Consider the following 24121-nt stretch of genomic DNA (forward strand, 5'->3'; position numbering starts at 1 on the left):
CTCTCATCAGCCAGAGATGAATGACCCAGGGAGCGCTCGGTGAAAATGGTTTGAGGAAGCTGAGTCAGCCTGTGTCTTAGTCAGGGGTATGAGGTGATTGACCCTTTGGGTGTCAGTGACCTTGCTTCTTTGTTGTGCCTCTACCTCCATCTTAGCAGGTAATAGGGCCCCTGAGACTCCTGGTTCACTGCATTGTCCTGTTCCCAGAAGTGCACTTTGGGAGGAGGGCGAAAGAGGGAGAGGATTCTGCTTGACCCCTGGGAGATATTTTGAGGTACTTTGGGACAGGAGTAGGGAGTCCTCTTGGCACCACATCAGTAACTGCTTCCTCTGATCATGTCTACTCACCAGCCCAGCAGGGGCAGGAGCCTCCTCTGCCTTCCTAGAATTGACTCTCTTGAGTCATGGGCCCTTTCCTTACTATCAAAAATCTTCACCCGAACCTCAGCAGAGGCCCTAACCCAGGTCCCTCTGCCTCTCTCCACACCTCCAGAGTTTCCTTTCTAACCTGGTGTCATAACCTCTCTGAAACTCAGTTTCCTTATCTGCAAAGTGGGACTAAAGATAGTATTCTATAAGAGTGATTGTAAGGTTTAAACGAGATAAGGAACATGTTGCATTTCCTACAGCACCTGGTGCACTATAAATGCTTAACAGACATTAGCTGCTGCTGTTTCTGTGATTTTTATTATTTTATCAGTCATGCAACCAATTCACAGGAGTACTGAGTATGAGTCAGGCCCTGTGCCAGGAACCTAGGGTCACTGTGTTTGGCCTCAAATAGGTTTAAATCTATTTGGAGAGAGAAGAGAAATCACCAATCAATAAAATAGTTCATAAGCACATAATTTGGCACAGCTTTTCAAAATCTGTCAAAATGCTCAGAAATCTCACTCAGCAACTCTGCCTCTTAAATACAGCCTCCTTCCCACTCACTGCATCTTTGGCTGCTGTTTGGCTGGATAAGCCTGTCATCAAGATGTGGTGGGCTAGGCTTTGGGAAACCCAGACGGACCTCAGCTGGCTTTTCCAGCTAGTCCTCCCCTCCACATGCCAGGCCAACAGTACCAACACAGTCAAGGCCTCAGCCCTGACTCTCCTGTCTCCAGGGGACCAGAGCCTGAGCTCCAGACAGGTTCCAGGGTGAGGGGTTGCTGACCAGGAGGTATTGCAGAGAGGATTGAGAACTTTGTCCCTACCCCTGCCCTAGAAGGCTCCTTGGCGGGGGATGTAGGATGGGGGTGGGCCAGGGACAAGGGGTGGCCAAAGGCATTTGTGGGAGGGAGGCAGGAGGGACCACACCTAGGGACAGGGAGGAGTCAGGAACCAGGGAACTCAGCCAGCTGAGAGGATCAAATTCCTCCTGGGTGAACTCTGAGATAGACTCTAGGAACTTGTGGGCACAGGAGGCCCGAAGAGGGGAAGAGCCAGAAGAGAAGACCCAGCCACTCCACCTATCTGCAGCCTGGATCCTCTGAGAAAAGCCAGCAGGCAACGGGGCAAGCGGGAGCCTCCTCTTTCAGTGCCCCCACCTGCCCTCCCTTCCTTGCCCTTCGGTGCCTGCTGGGAGAGCCAGGGAGGGAGAGAAGACGATGGAGTCAGGCAGGACGCAGATAAAGCTTGACCCCAGGTGAGTGAGAGCGGCAGGCCCTGAGCCAGAAGCCAGCTGCTAAGCAGCGGCCAGCTGCCCCTATCGCTCTGGCCTGTCTCTCCCTCCCTCCCAGGGCCCTCTGGCTCCCAATACACAGAATGAGATGGGACTGATAATGTTCATGATGTTCTCAAAGACACTGTGGGGTTAGGCCAGTGTGTGACCCCAAGAGCCTTGGCTTTGCCCCTCAACTGGAGAAAGATCCCAGAGGTGGGGACTGTGGGGGGCATGCACAGAATGTTGACCAGCTGGGGACCCATCTCTGGTGCTAAGGGTCCCAAGGCTGCTAAGCTCTTTCTCTAGGACCCCGCTGTTTCTCCCTAGCCAGCCCCTGGGCTGCTGCCTCGATGGAAGTAGAGTGAATGGACTGTGGGCTTTTTGGGCACCTCAGCCGGACCTGCCCGTGGCGTGGGTGGCAGCCTGCCTTACACACTAGCCTGGACCAATTCTCCATTCCCTCGAGGCCTTCAGGGGAAATGGACAAGCTCCCTGAACCCAGGAGTATTTGAGGGAGTGTCAAATAACTAGTGTCCCTTCTGGTACCCTCCTCCTTCCCCAAGTCCCCATATTCTGAAGTCAGGCTGACGTCTCTCCAGGTACACGGCAGATCTTCTGGAGATACTGAAAACCAATTACAGCATCCCCTCTGCCTGCTTCTCAATCCCTCCCACTGCAACGCAGCTTCTGAGAGGTAAGTCAGGGACCCTCCCCAGAAGGAACTGAAAGGAGGAAATGAGCATCCCAGTGGGAAGTCAGCACAGCTGAGAGGAGCTGAGAAGAGGTGGTGCTGAGCTGGCCAGCCTGGAGAGCCTGGGAGGATGGCTGTCCCAGAGTCCATCATGGTTTAAAGCCTTGCAGAAGAGCAACTCCTCAAGGAGCCAGTAGGTCAAAAAAGGGGAATGACACCTCAGCCTGGAAGACAAACCTGCATATGGGACCTCCCACAAATCCCAGACTCAAAGCTCATTCAAATTGGGGACACTGGCCTGGAGCATTTTTCAGACCCCAGGGGCATCCAGGGACTCAAGACTGTATCATTCTAGAGGGGTAGTTACTATGAACAGCATTCTTAAAACTTAGTGAACCTGTAAAAGTATTCTGACAGTGTTGGCCCACTAAATCCAGTACTGAATTGCTTTTGAAAGTGAGAGGCAGAGGATGGGACTCAGTTTATTTCCTGGACACCTAAATCATGAATAATCAAATGAACCTAGCATCTTTATAGCAAATGTGTTCATATCTACGTTTTATTTTGTTTTCCTACTGCACGATTAACTACACCTTAGACACTGATAAATAGGAGTCTGTGTCTCTATGGTATCCTTAATGCTTTCCCAGCCTCCTTCCTGATGTTGTCACCTCAAGGAGCAGACGCTTTCTGAATAACAGGATGTGGTCAATGTGCGTTAGGAGACAGACATAGGCATGGCCTGGGACAGTGTTCAGCCCTGTTTCAGATGCTCTGAACCAGAGCACATGCCAACTGCCAGAGAGTAACCAGAAATACCTTGTAGCTGTTCTGTGGTTTGTGCCAGAGGGCAGCTGCAACCTCCAGCTCCCGGAACCTCTTGTTCAGAGAGTACAGTTGGTGGTACAAGTCTTCCCTTATATCAGTGGTTGTCAACCAGAGGCAATTTTGTCCCCAGGAGACTTCTGGCAATGTCTGGAGGCAGTTTCAGTTGTTACAACAAGAGGGTGCTACTGGCATCTAGTGGGTGGAGGCCAGGGATGCTGCCTGGAAACAAAGGAAAGCCCCCTACAACAAAGAATTTTTTGGGTCAAAGTGTCAATAGTGCTGAGATTGAGAAACCGTACCTGACCCTGTGAAAACAGAGCTCACATTGCTTTGCTACAAAGTGTGCAAATAGAGGGATGTTCAAAGTAGGGAGACCATACTGGGTCTGACAGTCGGGCGAGCTGCCTTGCTCCAGGTGCAACTGTCGGTGTTGGTAGCAATTGGAGTGTGGAGAGCAGGCAGTGGGCACTGCTGGAGGGGGGATAGAGACAGAATGAGCAGGCAGGTCCCCCAGACACTGAGGAGCTGGATCTAGCAGGATTCAAGGTTATTGGTGGGAAGTAGGGGACAAGCGAGAGGGCTGGGCAGGAAAGGTGGGGCCTGATGAGTGTCAGGCAGAGGTGTTGTACTTTATCCAACAGATGGAAGGAGCTGGTGAGGGCTCTGGGATTGGGAGGGGCTGAATGGTGCATCTGGACCATTAATCAGTAATCAGGGTGGCTTCAGGGAAGAAGCGCTTTGAGAAGCAGGGGTATAAATGCGAGGTTATTGCCCCAGCCCAGCATGAAGGACAAGAGGCTGAGCCAGGGCAATGTCAGGGAAAGGAAGGGAAGGTTGGGGAATATAGGCATTTCAAAGGAAAAGCAGGCAATCTGGTAAATATCTATACAAGGTAAGTGAAAGAAAAAGAGACTCTAATGATGACTAGGGATCTGGGCAATGGTGATAACACTGACAGAAACAAGGAGTCAGGAAGAGGCACCCATTGGAGGATGTGGTGAAACCCCTTCCTTCTTCATTTGTAAACTGTGTTGTTCCTTAAATTAAAAGCTGTTTAAAAAAGAGCTATTCTGGGAGAACTATTGAACCTTTCAATAATCTGTTTTCGAAATGCCTGTGATATGATTGTAATTATAATCCCAACAGGATTTTTTTTAATGATCCAAACATGTATATGGAAGAGTGAAGGGCCAAGAAAAGCCAAGACAATTTTGAAAAAGTGTAAGGAGAGTACCTGCCCTACCAGAGATTAAGGCTTATACTAGGACTATAGTAATTAAAACAATGAGGTACAAACTGTACCTGATGAGCAGACAAATGGAACAAAATCGAGGGCCCAGAATAGACCCCTACCCATTCGGGGACTGGCTTTATGAAAGGATGCTACACACACCAGGAGGCAAGATGGATTCTCCAGGAAGTGATGCTGGACAATTGCCTGTCCCTATGGCAAATAAATAAACATGAAAATAGCTCCAGAGTAGCTTTAATTCAGATTAAATACCTAAATGTAAAATGTAGGCATTTTTACAAAAGAAAATATAGAAAGATATTTTTATGATTGGGAGTAGATAATAATTTCTCAAAACACAAGACAGCACAAATGATCACGGGAAAGATTGACTATATAAAGTAAACAAACTTCTGCACAACTGAAAACACTAAAAACAACATTAAAAGCCAAACCATACATCAGGAAAAGATATTTTCAAGCCTCTAAGCAATGAAGGATGAGTAGGCAGTATAAGAAAAATTACCCAACAAAAACTGGCTAAATTATATGAACAGATGATTCATAGAAGAAGAAATCAAAATGGCCAATATACAAAAAGGTTATCTATTTTGTTAGTAATTAGGAAACTGCGAATTAAACAACAAAATATCATTTATTACTATCTTATAGGGAAAAAAAGGCTGATTTTTCCCAAGTGATGGTGAATTTGAGGCAAACTATGAACTCTCATAGACTGCTGGTGGGAGTAAAAAGTGGTGTAGCCACTTTGGAGGGTGATTAGTTATCTGTAACACTCACGATTCTCATCTCCTACCCCCCCAGCAGTTCGAATCCTACGTGTAGGAATAGAGGAATTCTCCTATACGTGCCAAGGAGACACCTCCATGAATGCTTACTGCATCATTTGTTTGTCATGATGAAAACAACCAAAAATCATGAAAACAATGTTGGGTGGAAAAAGCATTTTGCAGGATGGTGCCATTTATATAAACTTTTTAAAGATGCAAAGCAATATCATATGTTGAATATGTACATATGTTGTAAAAATTAAAACATAAATGGAAAAGATATACACCAGCTTTAGAGTAGTAGTTACCCCTGAGGGGTGAGGTCAGGAAGGGAAAAGGATCTGGGAGACATATACAGGGGCTTTGAGATACATCTGTAATGTTTTATTTTTCTAAAAACAACTTTTGGAGCAAAATTGGCAATTTGGTAACACTCTTTAAAATGGGTTATGGTTATATTTACGTTTGCTCTATTATTTTTTTTTCAACTTTTTTTTTTTTTTTTGAGGAAGACTAGCCCTGAGATAACATCTGCTGCCAATCCTCCTCTTTTTGCTGAGGGAGACTGGCCCTGAGCTAACATCCATGCCCATCTTCCTCTACTTTATATGTGGGACGCCTTCCACAGCATGGCTTGACAAGTGGTGTGTAGGTCCGCACCCGGGATCTGAACCAGCAAACCCCGGCCGCTGAAGCAGCACATGTGCACTTAGCTGCTGTGCCACAGCGCCAGCCCTGCTCTATTATTTCCTTTACTTTTGAAATATTTTATAATTTAAAAAATAATTATAAAAATAGTTTTTGAAAGGCTGTGATGAAATGTTAGATGTAAAAACAGAATACAAAATTTTACAGTATGATTGAAGTAATGTAACGTGTATGCACTTTAACCAGGATATTTTTTTAAATTACTTTTTTATTGAGGAAATACTTCATACCAGGTGCTGTGCTAAGAGATTTAATAAGAGGATACATAACCTGTCCAAGGTCATAGAACAAGCAGTAAGTGGAATTTTACTTTGAACTCTGGTGTCTCTGATTCCAGAGTCTATGCTCTTAACCTCCGTGGTAACAAATATGCAAAAATGAAAATAATTTTTGGCTAGGAACTAGCTAGGATTATGCCTCATCCCCCTTTTTCAAAATTTTAAGGCTCTGATATTGTTTTCATTATTTAAAAAGTAATCTTAACTATTTCGAGACAGTGGGAAATGTGCTAACTGCTAAAGCTATAATTGTATTCAAAATGGTCAGTGAGACAAGCATTTCCCAAAGTGTGTTCCCTGGCACACTAATCCCAAGGAGTGCTTCATGAAAAGAGTCCACAGAAAAACAAGCTTTGTAAAAGCTGTATTCTATGACATCCTTTTGGAAATTAATAATATAAATCAGATTAAAAACTTCAGTATGTTCTGAAGGAAAGAAACATGTTTAACTTTGTTTAAGGCATTTCCAAAAATTTTTTGGTGATAGAACACTGTTGCCCCATAATATCTATTAAGTTTCAGAAAAATAAGGTAGGGGACAATCTTCTAAGAAGACAAATGAGTTTGATGGAGAGCAGTGGTGTCAAACTCTGGATGCTCAGGCACTTCTCTCTCTCACATTCTGCGCTGCGGAAGTGGATAGGGGAGCCTGTAGATACTGCAAGTATGAGAAACAATAGAGTACCAAAGCCAGCAGTTACAAGAAACTGCAAAAGCCTTTCTGTATTGAACAGTCAGGATATGCCCCATCCCCACCTTCATAAATTTAACCTTTTAGGTTTGCATTTGATTGCTTCTATCACTCCACACTCTCTCCCATGTCTGTGAGAATACACACCAAGAGTGAGCATGTGTAACAGTTAAGATTATGGGCTTTTCATCAGGACCCCTGGCTTTAAACCCCAGCTCCTTCACTTCCAGGCTGTGTGACCATGGACACGGTGCTTAACAATCTATGCCTAGTTTCCTGAAAAACCCTATAAAATGGAGATGACAATAGCAATCCTCATGGGGTTATTTTCATTCAATAGTCACAGGCAGTTACTGTTCCAGGCAATTGGAGGTAGAACAGAGAAAAAGCCTGACAAATCCCTGCTTTTGTGGAGCTTACGCTACATGGGGAGAGCGATAAGAAGCAAGTTAGTAAATACATAAATCATCTCACTGCGGAAGGTGGAGTGGGGGGGAGGGCAACATCACACGGGGCCCTCGGGAGGCTAGCTGAGCAGCGGCATGTAAACAGAGAGCTCAGTGACGAGAAGGAGCCAGCCACATGGAGCTCAGGGAGAAAAGCTGAACAGGCAGAAGCCAAGTGTAAAGTCCTGGAGGTGGGAACAGCTCACGTGGTTGCTGGGAGTCTGAAAGAGTGGTAGGGAAATCCTAAACCTCTGTAACCAGAGAAGAGCTGAGCTGCCTTGAGCATGATCGGGTTTGGAGAACACAGGGTGCGGGAGAGGAGGAATCAGTAGAAGAGAGCTGAGGTCAGAGGCCGCAGGAGGACTGCGGTTCTGGGAGGCAAGGGGAGGGAGATTTTCAAGGAGGAGAGAGCAGTGAAGGACTGTGACGACTGGGAGTCTTGGCTTTGACGGCTTGCGAAAGTGTAGCTTCCGCTCTCAGCTCTCAATGAGCTGATGAGCGCAAGAGTCAAGGGGGCGGGGTCTGGGGAGGGGGGTGGTGCGGCGGGCTGGGTTGGGCAAGGAGAAGCTTCCAGCAGTGTCTCCCCCTCCTGACAATGGACATTGGTTTTAGAAATCTACTGAATTAATTTTGGTTTACACCTATTTGGACTTCTATCTTTCGTCCGTACTCTTTTAAAACTAAACATTTCTATTGTAAAAATAATTCAGGTTCAGTAAAGTAAATATGAAAATACAGAAAAGTAAAAAGAGGAAAAGTCGTATGTAGTCCTACCGCTCAGAGACAGGCACCGCAAATATCACAGTGTAATTTTCTTTTTCTATGCTTTTATTTAACATTAGTAGAAATCATACCCTACCTACAATTTTACTCCATATTTTTACAAGCATGACATCATATAAATTTTTTCACATTATTATATATTTGGCAAAATGTGTCCTTTTAAAAAAACATATTTTTTGTTATAAAATACATGTTCATTATAGAATAATTGTAAAAGATAGAAAAAAGTAAGAGGAAAAGACAGAAAAGACAAAACCACCCACAGTCCCATCATCTAAAACAGCATTGCTAATTTTGTTTACTGTTTCTAGTCATTTTTCTATGCAATGATTTTTTAATGTTTTTATTTTATCAAAGTAATACATGAACTTGGTTAAAAATTCAAATAGTACCAAAGGGCTACTAATGAAAATCAACAATCCCCTGCTGTCTCCTTTCCCATTTCTAATCTTCCTCCTCCTTTTAGCTGATGATTCTTCTGATAGTTACTTTCAAATCACCAATATGTGCACACCATTATCTCCTGGGGTATCAATTTTGGACATCATCTGTGGTACCTCTGTGATACATGAGGATTTATCTCACTTGCGCCAATCTCCTTCCATTCTCTCTATGTAATTATGTCAATATTTTTAGTTATTTTTTATAGTTATACACTATAGCTATAGTCTATTTCTAATTCTGCCGACTATGGACAGTTTTTCGTGACTCTCCATTTTGTAAGATAGAGCTATTAGTGCCCTACTCTTTCCTTCAACTCTTTTTTACCTTTCTCTCCCCAATCAAATCCTTTAAACATGGCTATAATTTTACTGTGCTAGTTTTGCATTCTGCTTTGTTTACATAAGCGGTTTTTTTAAGGTATACATTACATACAGTAAAGGGTAATGATCTTAAGTATATAGTTTGATGAATTTTTATCTATATGTACGTCTGTGAAACGACCACCCAGATCAAGAAATAGAACATTTCCAGCATGCAGTAGAGTCTGTCATACTCCCTCCAGTTAACATTCCTCCAAAGACCACAACTCTAACCTCTGTCACCTCTGTAGATCAGTTTTCCCTGTTTTTCAACTCATATAAACAAAATCAAACAGTATGTACTCTTGTGTCTGGCTTCCTTCACTCATCATTATGTTTTTAAGATTAATCCATGTTGTTGCATGTATCAATAGTTCATTCTTTTTTATTGCTGCATGATATTCCATTGTGGGAATATATTACAATTTATTTATCTATATTCTTGTTGAATAACATGTGGGCTGTTTCCAGATTGGGCTATTATGAATAATGCTGCTATGAACATTATTTCAGTGTTTATAAGCACTCATTTCTTATTGAATATGTATCCAGGAGTGAAATTTCTGTGTCATAGTGTAGGTGTTGTTTAGCTTTTTTTTAAATAAATTTATTTTATTCTACTTATTTTTTTTAAGGAAGATCAGCCCTGAGCCAACATCTGCTGCCAATCCTCCTCTTTTTGCTGAGGAAGACTGGCCCGGAGCTAACATCCATGCCCATCTCCCTCTACTTTATATGTGGGACTCCTGCCACAGCATGGCTTGATGAGCGGTGCCATGTCCGCACCCGGGATCCGAACATGGCGAACCCCGGGCCGCCGAAGCGGAACGTGCGAACTTAACTGCTGCGCCGCCGGGCTGGCCTCATATGTTTAGCTTTAATAGATACTACTAAACTGTTTTCCAAAGTGGTTGTTGATCCTGCCAACAGCAATGTATGAGAGTTCCAGTTGTTCCTCATGTTCACTAGCAGTTGGAATCGTCAGTCCTTTCAGTTTTGGCTCTTTTGGGGAGTACGTAGTGACATCTCACGTTTGTGTTTCCCTGATGACTTCTCTAAGCTTGTCTTTTCATTCTCTTAATGGTTTCTTTTGACAAATGTAAATTCTTAATTTTAAGGAAGTCCAATTTATCAATTTTTTTGTTTAAGATTAGTGCTTTTGTGTCCTATTTTAAAAGAACTTGCCTGTCTCAAAGTCCAGAAGATACACTTCTCTGTTTTCTTCTAAAAACTTTATTGTGTTGACTTTCACATTTAGGTGTTTCTGTGTGATGTGAGGGAGGGGGTCCATGTTCTTTTTTTATCCCTGGAAAGATATCCAATTAACCCATGCATCCTTTCTTGAAAAAACATTCTTTTCCCCTGGATTGGAGTGGAGCTTTTGTCATAAATCAGATGACTGTATACGTGTGGGTCTGTTAATGTTTTTTTTTATTGAGTGCTAATAAGTTTTGAAAAAATATTTTTACATATTCTTTGCAAAGACTTTTTATGGCGTCCACAAATTTTTCACACCTGCGTAAAAACTACCTGTTGGGTAGTTTACTTAATAATTCCAATTTTGTTGGATATTTAAGTTGTTTTTTTAATTTAGGGCTGTTAGTCAATAATATTATAAACATTATCTTTTAATAGAACAAAAATAATATATCATTGTTATTTTGCTCTTCCTGACTACTAGGCAGGTTGACTATTTTCCCACATGTCCTGAACGGTGTTAATATAATTTTCCCATTTATTTGCAAGAGCATCCTGTTTTTGTTATCAATTTTCCTTATGTAATAAATATCTTAAACTTGAGTACACTTTTATTAAAAATGCTTTCCTCCAGTCTGTTTGCTGCCTTTTTTTTTTAACATTCAGAAGTTTAAACTCTGTATATCAAATTTGACCATCATTCTCTTTGTGATTTCTTGGATTGCTCCTAAGCTTAGGAAGGTTTTCCCTCTTCAAAGCTTTGATAAATACAATTCTCTTTTTTTATCTCTCAATTTTTTGCTTGATTTTTAAAGACATCTCTTTAATCTATCTGGAATTATTTTGATATATGGCAGGCTTTATGTGTATCCCCATGACTGTTTTAAATACACATTTTTGTTGTATAATGGTAAAATTGTGTAAAAAAGTCCTCTGTGATGTTTATCTTTTCAAAGTTTCAAGGAAGAAAAGGTAAAGTCTCTTTTTAAGAAAGGACTGCAACCAGTTTTTTAATGTTTAAAACTTGCAGAGCCTACTGGAGTGGTGTCTGGAGAGGTAATTGAGAAAGAGGCAACAGAGCTAACAGTAATAGGATGCCAGGCCAGAAATTTAGTCCCCCAGAGGGCTGTATCCTAACTAAGTAGAGGTGGGTGGAGGAAGGGATGGGTAGGAGGAAAAAATAGCACAATCCTGTCGTTTTGGCCTGTGATAGGAAGAAAAAATTTACCACTGACTTCAAAAGTCCAGCTTGGGGGGCCAGCCCGGTTGCGCAGTGGTTAAGCTTGGGCACTCTGCTTTGGCGGCCTGGGGTTCACAGGTTTGAATCCCAGGCATGGACCTATGCACTGCTTATCAAGCCATGCTGTGGCAGGTGTCCCACATATAAAGTAGAGGAAGATGGGCATACATATTAGCTCAAGGGCTGTCTTCCTCAGCAAAAAGAGGAGGATTGGCAGCAGATGTTAGCTCAGGGCTAATCTTCCTCAAAGAAATAAAAAAATAAAAAAATTTAAAAATCCAGCTTGGGAGCTGGATTCCAAGGTCCACCTTCCACCAAGGGCAGGTCCTCTGTATTGGTCATTAGACCATAACTGTGGTCAGAGGTAAAGGGCTCCCTTTGGATAAAGCAAAGAAAGAGAAAAATGTGTGCCCCAAAATAAGAACAACCAGGATGAAGGTGATATTTTTTGACAGAGTCACCTTTGTCCTGGATGCTTCTTGTGAAGCCACCAGAGCCAAATGACAATTCAAGTCTTTAGTGTGGTATTGTCTCCTTCCTCCCTGTTTTCGTTTCAGTGGTACTATCTCTGATTGAGCTGCCTTCAGCCACCAAAATATAGGGCAGACTAGCCAATACCTTCCTCATACTTTACTCCCAATACAGTAGGACAGTGGACTGGGCTCTCACAGTCTTCTCCCTCTTCCACTCATCTAGCCAGTCAGGAGGTGGAAAGAAGAGAGTCTGCCAACTAGGGAAGAGACTTAGATAAATTAGGGTCCAGGCTTAGTCACGAAGGACACAGAACCATTTGTTTAATTGTTGCATTGATGAATAACATGTTCAGAAACACATATTGTGACCATATTAATTTTTTCCTGTTAGCAATGATAAGCCCCCAGGAGCTTCACTGGTATTTGTTAAAATGTTTGTTATCCTCTGACCATTATCAGGTGAGACTGTTAAATATGCAGATTATTGGGCCCATCCCAGATCTATTGAAGCCTGCTCTCTGAGGGTAGGGCCTAGACAGTTACTTTTTAATAATTCCTCAACTGATTGCAATAAACACTAAATAGAGCTACCGAACAACATTTAAGTGTGAGGCCAACATGGGAAGAATGTCTTCGGGGTCTTTACTTGTATCCATTTCACTTTTGTTAAAATTCCTTCCTAATGTCCCAGTTTCGTGACATAATTTTTGAAATAAAATTTAAACAGCTCTTAAGTATCCCATTAATTACATTCTGCTTCAATTATAATGGTAAATAGTCCATGTCTGCTAGCATGACATCTGGCACTGGAGGTAGAAAAGTGAATAGAGGGGCCAGCCCAGTGGCGCAGCGGTTAAGTTCACACATTCCGCTTCTTGGTGGCCTGGGGTTCACAGGTTTGGATCCCGGGTGCGGACATGGCACCGTTTGGCACGCCATACTGTGATAGGCGTCCCATGTATAAAGTAGAGGAAGATGGGCACGGATGATAGCTCAGGGCCAGGCTTGCTCAGCAAAAAGAGGAGGACTGGCAGTAGTTAGCTCAGGGCTAATCTTCCTCAAAAAAAAAGAAAAAAAGAAAAGTGAATAGGTCCTGCCGACTGCCTAATTCAAAATTTTTGGTAACTATGTAAAAACTTTTTTGGTGTCTATACTCTGGTTCAGGTAAGCCTTACCATACCTAGAATTATCTGGTCTATCTTCCATCCATGCAGAAGAATGACTATTTCTTACTCACATGTTCGATACCCTCTGTCTAAGAAAAAGCCATTCTTCTGCATGGATGGGAGCCTAGACCAGATAATTATACATATGGTCAAGTAATTTAGACCCAAGTGAGGAAACCAACATCTTCTGCCTCTCGGTCCTGGTCTTCAGCTCACTGGAGTCTGCCCTCTCTTTCCACTCTAGCATTGGGTCCTTTGCAAATTGCCCTCACAGTCATCTTGACCTTGCTTGCCCTGGGCTCGATTGCCATTTTCCTGGAGGATGCTGTCTACTTGTACAAGAACACCCGTTGTCCCATCAAGAGGAGAACTCTGCTCTGGAGCAGTTCTGCACCCACGGTGAGGGCCCTGTACTTGTCCTTTGGGAGAGACTGGGGAGGAGGCAGGGACCATTTTGATAATTCCTCTAAACTCAACAATTCAAGGCAGCAAAGGGTTGCTGCCTTCTCCACCTTAGGGTGAGGACTGTAATCTGATCTCCGTTTGCAATCAGGACTCCATGCTTGGAAGGCCAACAGGCAGTGGGATGGAGTGTTTGGATTCTTAGGACCACAGAGCCAGCTGGAGAAAGTGCTCAGCCCACCAGCGGCCCCACTCACTACTCCCTTGCCACAGTACTGCTGTTAAAAGCAAGCTTCCTGTACAGACAAGTAGTGCCTCCTCAGAGTGTAGGAGGGAAAGAATATTTTTCCAACAGTCATACTCAGCTCTACTCTTACGTTGTAGGCCTTTTTAACTCATTCCCACAGCCATTAGGGAGGCCTTTGGCTTGCTCCTAGGCCATAAGGTGGACTTCTGTTTCTTTGTGGTGAGCTCTGTGTGTCTGTTTGGTGTGGAGAGTAGAGCCCTTGAGGTCCTCTCCTGCCAGATGAAATCTGCCTGGGCCATTGCAAGTCATCAGAGATGCTCTAATAACGTGGGATGTTGAAAAGTAAGGGTTGGATCTTGATCCATTTATTCCTAAAGATGAACTTACCTACTCCTACCCCAGGCATATAAGATAAGATAGTCTTCAAAAGAGCCCCTGTCTCAAGGTGACTTGCTGTCTCTAACCCTAGACCTAGAAGAAACTGACAGCCGAATTAAAAAAAAAATTTTTTTAGTTAGTTGATTTAATTAGTTATTTTTCCAGCTGGACCCTTTTAATAATGGTGCCTCAAATGTTTAGGTTTTGCTTCCTTGGGCGCTTGCCACAAAAGGCCCAGAGGGCAAGCGCAAAGTCTCCTTCCTTGCTCTAACTGGCTTCTTGCTCCTTTCCAAGCAGGTAGTGTCTGTGTTCTGCTGCTTTGGTCTCTGGATCCCTCGTTCCCTCACACTAGTGGAAATGGCCATAATCTCGTGAGTGTCCTGCCCCATCCCTAGCTCTGAGCTGGGTCTACTTCTGGCATTCCCTTCTGCTCACCCATTCACCCAGGACTCCAGAATCTGTGTCTTCTTTTCTTTCATCCCTCTTCCTTTCCATAAATCCCTACAAACCAATTAATTGATCCCGAATCTAGCCCTTTCCAACTTGTGCTAATCCAGGTCTCTTGAACTTCTGGTTCTGTTCATCCTCAGTCACCATTTCATTCCCACAGCCGGAAATTCCCCTTTCCAGACCCCTGGAACCTGTCCTCTTTCTCACTCCTCTTGGGTCACACATTTATAATGCCTGCTCCCTACCGTGTGATCCCCTGAGTAAACCCCACTCCTTCCTGCTCCCTTTTCAATCTGTCTTTCTTTGGCAGCAAAAGGTGTCCCCTCAGCTGGCTGCTGCCTCCCCTCTGTGCACTCCAGGCCCATCTCTCCCCCTGCCCCTGCTCCAGGTTTTACTCTGTGTGCTTTTATCTGCTGATGATGGCCATGGTGGAAGGCTTTGGGGGGAAGGAGGCAGTAATGAGGACACTGAAGGACACCCCAATGATGATCCACACAGGCCCCTGCTGCTGCTGCTGCCCCTGTTGCCCCAAAATCATGCTCACCAGGTAAGGCGGGAGGGAGAGGCATGCTTGAGGAACAGGTTAGCCTCTTCCTGCACTCTCCCAAGAGCCTCTGCTGGCCCTCTCGGCCCTGCTTCAAACCTCTTGGGATTAGCCTTGTATAGAACAAAGCCAATGATGAAAGGGTGGGCAGCCCACACCAGGACCCACATATTAGGCACTCACCCAAGGGTAGGGGAAGCAGAAGAAGGAGAACTCCAAAATTCCCATCACTTAAGCTCACTGCCCCCTACAAACTTTAGTCACACAGAGCAAACTGGGCCTTGGGCTATTTACTTGCCCCTTTTGCCCATTTTGTTTAGTGAGGTTGGGTCAACACTCTGATAGTTCTTGCTCAGAAGGCAGCATTCTGGTCTGGAGGTGAGTGGGAGATAAGAAAGAGGGTTCCTAATGCTCTCAACATTCTTGCTTCTTCCTATGTCCTCATCCATTTAACCGTTTGGGTGTCTGTGATGGCAGCCAAACTTCAGCCCTGGAGGCCAGTGAGGAAACTGAGAGGTCTTCTTGGGATGGGTAATTTATTGGTTCATGTTCCTAACCCTCTTCTCCCTTCAGGAAAAAGCTTCAGCTGCTGATGTTGGGCCCATTCCAGTATGCCTTCTTCAGGATAACAACGGGCCTGGCGGGCCTGTTTCTCATCCCTGATGGCATCTATGACCCAGCAGACGTAAGCCAGGAGTAAGGGGTAGCAAAGTCCAAGACTCATTTCATACCTCTGAGCTCTAGAAGGAATAGCTAGAGCCAACATCCCCTGATACAGGGCTCCAGGGGTAGGGTGGCCCCAGGGACAGGGTGGTTGCAGAAAAGTAGAGACTCTAGTGGGAGAGGAGACTGGAATACGCCAAGGCTTTGGGGCTCTTTTATTACCTTTCGCACCAGGGGAGAGGAGAAATAAAAGGAGAAGAAAAGGGCTTGCTTCCATCACTGACTACTTTCTGGTCTGGCACCAGATTTCTGAGAAGAGCACAGCTCTATGGATCAACACTCTCCTTGGGGTGTCCACCCTGTTGGCTCTCTGGTCCCTGGGCATCATTTTCCGTCAAGCAAGGCTGCACCTGGGTGAGCAGAACATAGGAGCCAAATTTGCTCTGTTCCAGGTAACTATACCCTGGGAGAGAAAAGATGGTTAATAATAGAGCTGCAAATAATTGGGGTTAGGAGGTGAGACTAATAAAGGCTAAAAGTGAGTCTGGGAATCTTCTTAAGCCTTAAGCCTCCTGTGAGATTTTGAAAATGATCGCTGTCACTTCCCAGTTTTTTCTTTTCTGTGCTGTAATACTTTCCTAGGGCTGCTGTAACAAAATACCACAAACTGCGTGGCTTAAAACAACAGAAATTTATTGTCTCACAGTTCTGGAGGCTAGAAGACAAAATCAAGGTGTCATCTGGGCCATGCTCCCTCTGAAACCTTAGGGGAGAATCCTTCCTCACTTCTTCTTAGCTTCTGGTGGTTTCCAGCAATTCTTGGCATTCCTTGGTTTGCAGCTGCATCATTCTGATTTCTGCCTCCATCGTCACACGGCCTTCTCCCCTCAAGTGTCTGTGTCTTATGTCTCTTTTCCCCTTCTTATAAGGATAACGGTCATAGTGGAATAAGGACCCACCCTACTCCAGTATGACCTCATCTTAACTGATTACATCTAATTAGTTAACCGAAACAATGATGCTTTTTTGAAATAAGGTCACATTCTGAGCTACTGGGGGTTAGGACTTCAACATATCTGTTTGGGGGACACAACTCAACCCATAACATGTGTATTATCAAACCTTAAATTGTTCTACATTAGCTTTTTTTTTCTTTTATACCCATTACTTCTTAAAACCTTATAATCCATCACCACCAACAGTATCACAGCTACAACTATGAACTACCATGTGCTAGGAACTTTTCATACGTTACACTTAAATTTTCACAATAATCTTACGAGTCATTATTATTTCTATTTTACAAATGAGGAAACTGAGACCCAGAGATGTTATGGGACTTGCTCAAAGGCACATAGGGATGGAGCTAGAAATCTGTTAGAGCTAAACTCCCAAACCCACATTCCTTCTTATCACACTGCCTCTTCCTCTTCACGCCTTGTCTGAAAGTTCTCTCAAGGGCACGTTTGTTCACTTTTTACACATTTCATTCTCTAAGCCCAAAGATAATTTTTCCACCAAATGCAATGACATCTAGCCCAATCTAGTTTTCCTTCTCTCTTCATTCTGTCTGTCTCTGTGATGGGCCTGTCTCCTGCTCCCAAGGCGTAGTGACCACTTTATAGTTAACAGAGTGATTTCACATAAATTCTCATTTCATCTAAGCAGATGCCTCTGAAACGTGAATCTCCAGGCACATAGCAGGTAGAATTGAAGGGGCAATGGGAAGACAGAAGAGAGAAAAGCCTGAAATTGAGTCAGAGACTGAAGGGCAGAAAGGATCTGGGCCCCAGAAGCACTTAGGGTGAGGCCACAGCTAAAAGCCCTGTGACTGCCCCATGATTACTGTGGGGAAGCCTGGACAAGCCATGTCTGCCTAGAAGAGGCTGATGCTTCAGGAAAGTATACTCAGGGAGGGCAAGTACTAAGACAAATGGTGCTCCTGGGGCCTCTGGACAGGGATTTTCTTCTTCTTCTTCTTTTTTTTTTTTATTGTGGTATAATATACATAGCATAAAATTTACCACTTTAACCATTTTCAAGCGTACAGTTCAGTGGCATTAAGTGCATTCATCCATCACCACCATACATCGCCAGAGCTTTTTCATCTTTCACACAGAAACTCTGTACCCATTAAACACTAATTCCTCTTTTCCACCTCCCCCTAGCCCCTGGCATGGCAGAGGTTTTTCAAAGTGCACTTTAATGGTTCACTGTCCATCATTCTAGGAGTAGGGATCTCAGGTCCTTGAGCTAGACGGAATGACTCTTCTCTAATTATCCACCCTTTTCATCCATCAAGTGCTCATTAGTAGCCATAGCTGAGATAGGGAAATAAACACAAACCCCCAATCAGTTCTTGTTGTTTCTTATCAGGAACTCTCAAAAAAATATTGGGTAGGGGGCTGGCTCAGTGGCGTAGTGTTTAAGTTCAGGCATTCCACTGCAGCAGCGCAGGGTTCGCAGGTTCAGATCCCAAGTGCGGACCTAGCACCACTCATCAAGCCAGGCTGTGGCGGCATTCCACATAAAATAGAGAAAGATTGGCACAGATGTTAGCTCAGTGACAATCTTCCTCAAGCAAAAAGAGGAAGACTGGCAGCAGATGTTAGCTCAGGGCCAGTCTTCCTCACACATACACACACAAAATATTGGGTAGAAGACGAGATTACAATTTGCCTAAAGGTTAAAAGTCCACTAAATTTTAATCAAGTGTGAGTCTCAGCCCTCTGTAACCACACTGATCTAAAGGTCAGCCAAATGTACAGTGGAAGGACAAGCACAGCAGCAGGCCAGCCGGCCTCAGAGCCATGGATGCTGGGCCCACCCTGCCCTCGCTTCTCTTTTCTGTTTTACAGGCACTCCTCATCCTGACTGCCCTGCAGCCAGCCATCTTCTCAGTCTTGGCCAATGGCGGGCAGATTGCTTGTTCACCTCCTTTTTCCTCTAAGATCAGGTCTCAAGGTGAGCACATAGGGGATCCTATCCCATTCCAGGATAAGTAAGAGGGGGAGGGTCAGGGAAGAGAGGACCTTAGAACAGAGGTTGGGCCAGCCTGGTTTCTGCTCAGAACACTCAGAAAGGGATCTCCAAGAAATCCCAGCAGAGGCTTTAAGGAGACTATGACTTCTCCAATCACAGAGAAGAGAGCTGCAGTCCCATAGCTTGAGGCCAGTCCTTAGCTCCTGGGAGAAGAATGGGGATGGTTGGGAAGCAGAAGGTCATGCTGATAAAAAAAAAAAAAAAAAAAAAAAGAGGTTTAATGCTAGCCTTAGATTGCAGAAGGTAAAGAGCCAAGTTCTGTTTCTGGCTCTACCATTAACTTGTTATGTTAGTTACGACAGCTTAGTATCTGTAGGTCCTGGTTTGAGGACAAATTGGAGAAAGTGTTGCTCAACTCATGTGTAAGGGCTGCTGGTGGGATACCACCTCTATAATTTAGCATAACGTACGTTATATTTCACCCTATGCTGCAGTGATGAATTGCCATCTCCTCATACTGGAGACTTTTCTGATAACTGTGCTGACACGAATGTACTACCGAAGGAAAGACGACAAGGTTGGATATGAACCTTTCCCTTCTCCAGACCTGGATATGAGCCTCGAAGCCTGAGACAGATGGCTTGGACAATGAAAGAGACACTTTACTCATTAGATGAGCACAAGATTTCTTCACTGTCCCTCAACCTTGACCAAACAGGGAAGGATTCCATTGTCAGCACAAAATGGCAGATTACCTTTGACTATAGAGATGAAGATGAATTATGCAATAGGATGAAATTCTGTTGGATCTTGCCTGGGAAAGGTATTTTAAGTTTTATAATAAAAAAACAGGATGGGTTTGAAACTCTATAACTGGGTACACTGCCTCTGTGGGTGCCATTATTAGCCCTTAAAGCTTGTATACTGAAAGGTCACTCTGAGCTTTCCCAAAGAAAATGAAAGGGGGAAGAGTATATGGTAGTTTGTCTGGTATAAGAACTGGAGTAGAATTCAGCCAGGCAAAACAGTACAAGCCCCAAGTCTCAAAGAAAGCAGGCTTCTGAAGAACAGATGGAAGGTGCTCTTTCCCTTACTGATATGTCGTTAGGGCACTGATGACATTAGACCTGGGAGATCTGGATCAGCCTCCATTTTGGGGACAATGGCTTTTTGAGTCTTCTATGCCAAGCTGCAAAAGGAATCCCCCAATAATATGGTCATGGAGCTTGATTTTGAGGAGACAAATTAGGACGCAAAAGCAAAGGAACTGAGAGTACAGGTAAAAGCCCAAACACAAAACATAGCACCATGGATAGCAGGCCAAAAACACAGGAAATGAACATTAGGTAAAACCACTTTGCCTTTATTTGGCTAAATGACAAAAGCCAATATAACTCTGAACAAATTAATAACACTCAGACAGGAAAATGATATACTCAACACCGACTGAGGAAAATGTCCCTGTGGATGCCGGCACTGGTGATGGGGCTAACATTCACGCCAAGGGCAGCATTTCTTTCCAAGACTTTTTTTTTTTTCAGGTTCCTCAATACAAAACAATCCAAACAATCAAGTCTCTGTATTCAAAACAGTCAGTGTCTCCCAAAGAAGGGTGGGAAAGCCCACTTTATACCTAAAGGAACACAACCTGAGTCATCCTAATGTTAAACTTAGCACTTTTGTTTTCTACCCCAATCTGAGTACTAACATAAAACTTGAGCAGACAGAAAATCTTCCTTCTTTCTTTTAAAGAAAATTAACAATTAATAGTATAATCCCAAGAACATGTTCTACTTATCTGGAAAAATAGAAGCTAGGAACCACTCTTTATCCCATGACAATCTATTCTATGAGAGAAAACAAGAACAATCATTGTATGACTTTGAAAAATATAGCCTTTAAACATACTTATATTGGTAAGCTTAAAAAAAATACCATTAATTAAAAACACTGGTAAGGGAGCTTTTTTTTCCTACCTGTATTGGTTCAGCTTCTGGTGAGAGTGTGTGCTGACAGAAAACATAGAAGCTATGGCTTTTAGGAAATTACAGAAAAGCAGCAAAATATAATTGATCTGGAAAGATTTTAGATAAGGGATCCGGAACAAGATTAAAAAGGCAATGGGGAGGGGGGAAGCTACCCACAAATCAAGAGATTCTAAAAAGAGAATAATGAAAGCATTGTGAAAAATCATTGTAGAGAGACTATCCAGAGACTGCCTGACCAGCTGTGTGGTCGCAAGTAAAATAAGAAAAATAAGCAACTCAGGTGCTGCCTAAGAAGTTATCAGTGATCACAAAAGGTCAAAAGTTCTCTTGACCTCCTTCATATTTTTTCTCCTCTTCAGGATGTTCAACCTCCTCACATCCCCAACCTTCTTACCCAAGTCTCAGCAAAATAATGGTCTTCAGCTCTAGCTATCAGAAGCAGCTGAAGCAGTACAAACGATCCATTTCTATTCCCCTAAAGCTTCAACCTCTATTCTTCAGTGCTCCTGAGTCTAGTGTATGAAAAGAACAAACTTCCTGCCCAGCGCATCTCAAGGTAACTGCTGAAATGGCACCTCCTCAGCACCAGATACAAGGCTTCTGTCTCCATTCTCCTTCTGTCTTGCAAAGGCTCTGAAGCCAATCAACTTTTAAGGCTCTCCCATCTCTGCCACATTTGGCCTATTCAGGCTGACTGCTTTGTGCATGGGGTTCAGAGAAAGAGCTCCACAGCCTCAAATATTAATATTAGAAGATTTATATATCATAGGGACGGTCATGGTATGCAAACCTCTAACCTCATTTAATTAGGCACAAATGATCAAATAATGCATCATCCCAACAGCTTCTTCCAACCACCCATCCTTGTCCAGCCCCTAGGCTCACATTCATCCCAAAGTACCTAACATGCCACACCATAAAAGTTTTGCTTCCAATCAAAATTATTTGAAGATATACTAGTGTTAGGAGACCGAAACAGTAGAGGCTTGCCAAAAGGGGCAAGAGAGTTTTCCAAGAACATGTGCACATGCTGGCCCCAGCAGTCTCACAGAGCTTATGAGCCTGGAGGTCATATTCCAAGGGCAGGGCATGCCAAAAGCAGCCCACTGACAGAGCAGAGGAGGATGGCCCAAACATTTGGGACCTAGACAAGACAACATACTTGAGAGGAGAGACTGCAGGGAGGAAAACCACATTCTAGGCATCTCCCTTTCCAAATACACTTGGATAACGTGTACGTTGAGGGAACAAGTAGGTGGGCTTCAGTGGTGACTTGTGTTTCTATACTAAGGAGAATAAGACAGAAATAGGCAGAATTCCCAAAGAGGAAAGACTAAAGCAGAAAAATTAAACTATGTGATCATATGAAGCTGAGTAATGTAAGAAAATATTAACTGTTTCAAAAAAAAGAATTCCAAGCCAAAGCTCATGTAAACCAGATTTGATAGCAAAAATAGCACTTCATGAGAAGAGTTAAAAATGTAGTTTTCCTAGGCCATCAGGACAAGAAGTTCCCCCTCTTTGTCCCTCTATCCGCCATGCTCTGTCACTCTGGGTGATCTGAATTTTAAGGACCTAGGGAGTCCTGCTGTGCAGGTAGGCAGTGATTTTAGCCTCTGATCCTCAGGCAGAAGAGTAGGTTTTATCAGAAAGTGTTTAGGAAGGGGACTATGAGATGCTCACAGCCCTAGCAGAGGGACAAGAAAAGATAAAATGTGGTTTTCTTAGCTGAAAACACTAAAACTCCACCCCCACAAGGGGTATTTATGAGTGACAGGGTAGGGCTTGGACATAAGCAATTTCCCTCTGAACTCAGCTATAGGATTACTGATGGATGATGATCTGCTAGGTCATGTAGCTATAGGATGCTGGAGGTTTAAAATGAGCTCACACTCAACAGCAAGTGTTAAGCTTCAGCATTCTCTGATGTGCAATTCAAGAGGTGAATCCCCCTGGGGAATCTAACAGGGAAGGCAGGACCATAACCACCAGGCACACATGGCGAGGGAGAAAACCTACCATACTCTTGTAATGTGAACCCATGCTTTGTGGCCTGCTGGAGGGGCAGTGGAGGAAATCTCTGCCAGCTGCAACTCTGAGGAAAAGAAACACCACGTGGAGCACTGGTTCCAGACAAGAACATTCTTAAGAGGAGCAGAGGTCAAGATAAGGCTTTAGAAAAGGGGGTGTTTCCTTATGCTTTTGCATCTATGTTGTGTGCACATCTCTCTATATATTCAATATGGCTATGAGCAACATGGATTAACAGATCATGTTCAAACTGCAGACATTTACAAAGTACTTTGTAAAAAGCTAGGTAATAAGAATCAAAATAGGAGTAGCAGGGCCAGGGACTTACTCCCAATAGAAAAATTAATCTAAACTGATTTTGTATAGGATTAGGTATTGCCTCACTCCCCTCCTCAATCACAGTAACCAGAAACTGTCCCTTTCTTTAAAGGTAGATTGCAGGAAAGAGATTGATAAGCGCTCCCAAATAACTGGGCAACAGAGTTTTCTGAGAAGATGAACACAGCAGAAAAACCGCAGCTGACGCCATGTGGTCTGGTTCCATCCCCATCAGTGTCTTCATGGACCCCATTGGGTCCAACAGGAAACTCCTCAGGGAGTAAGAAAAGTTAGGCTCAGATCTCCTTCTTCCCACAGCCACATGGACACATGTACCAGCAGTACATTTAGGGGATTTGTGACTGTAACTCAGCTTTTAGCTTTTTTTTAAGGAAACCAAAAATATGATATTTCGCCCCCCAAATCACCCATCAGCATGACTGCTTGCTTGAAGGACTTGGCTAGCCAGTTTGCCTCAGAAGAAGGGGCAAACACTATAGTGTATCAGGAAGAAAAGGCCTCTGGGTATTATACCGCTTCCTTCTGCCCACTCCTCAGGGGCAAAAAATTAGTTCTACTTACTACATTTGAAAGATTAATTTTTAAAAAGTAATAAAAATGATTAATTTCCCTGTCAAGATCATATGAACATAAACAGTAAAGCAAAGTCCATGGAGAGGGTATATGGATGCAAAACAGGCTTCTAAGGTGTAGTCAGCCTCCTTCTTGGTATGGGTGGGTGATGTCTCTTGGAGGACAGGCTGTCTGGTCTCCCCATCCTAGGTTCTCTTGCCCCAATTGTCTTTCCTTTGTAGCTGTCCTTAGGTTTAGTGTTGGGATCACAATTTGGAATTCAACAAAGAGCTTCTGGAGGTGATGGGACAGAGGGAGGGGAGAGGAAAGGAGGGATGAAAAATTAGTCTTCTTCATCCTCACTGATATCATAGGCTGCAGCCTTGTGCCTGGAGAGGTTTGCTGGGGAGGAAGGCGGGGAAGTCTTGCCAGAGAAAGGCCATCGGAAAGAGGGGGAAGGGGAGCGTTCACGAGTGGGGCTGCTGCTGGGACTCTGCTTTGGACTGATGGCCTGCAGCATCCGGCCTTTCCCCTCTTTCAGCATATGTTTCTGGGGAGACCAAAAGGAAGA

The 24121-nt window shown here is 43.7% G+C and overlaps 2 protein-coding genes across 5 annotated transcripts in view; one reads left to right on the top strand and one right to left on the bottom strand.

Moving 5' to 3' along the window:
* Positions 1-1434: 1434 nt before the first annotated feature.
* SLC51A (solute carrier family 51 subunit alpha) lies at positions 1435-21578 on the top strand. Of its 2 annotated transcripts, none has more exons than XM_046658238.1 (9): positions 1435-1630; positions 2248-2342; positions 13219-13373; positions 14296-14372; positions 14840-14998; positions 15569-15680; positions 15964-16110; positions 18517-18622; positions 19135-21578. In XM_046658238.1, the coding sequence occupies exons 1-9, from the start codon at positions 1593-1595 to the stop codon at positions 19269-19271; spliced, it is 1026 nt and encodes a 341-aa protein (XP_046514194.1). In that variant the 5' UTR covers positions 1435-1592; the 3' UTR covers positions 19272-21578. The 2 variants fall into 2 exon arrangements, with proteins under 2 accessions (XP_046514194.1, XP_046514195.1); XM_046658239.1 differs by having other exon boundaries at positions 14299-14372.
* PCYT1A (phosphate cytidylyltransferase 1A, choline) overlaps positions 19983-24121 on the bottom strand; it is a 39809-nt gene continuing 35670 nt past the window's right edge. For all 3 annotated transcript variants that reach the window (XM_046658234.1, XM_046658235.1, XM_046658236.1), the window contains exon 9: positions 19983-24100. In XM_046658234.1, the coding sequence (XP_046514190.1) occupies positions 23894-24100 (207 nt within the window). In that variant the 3' untranslated portion in view covers positions 19983-23893. The remainder of the gene's footprint in view (positions 24101-24121) is intronic.

The sequence above is a fragment of the Equus quagga genome, chromosome 4 (genome assembly GCF_021613505.1).
Source record: "Equus quagga isolate Etosha38 chromosome 4, UCLA_HA_Equagga_1.0, whole genome shotgun sequence".
NCBI classification, from domain to species: Eukaryota; Metazoa; Chordata; class Mammalia; order Perissodactyla; family Equidae; genus Equus; species Equus quagga.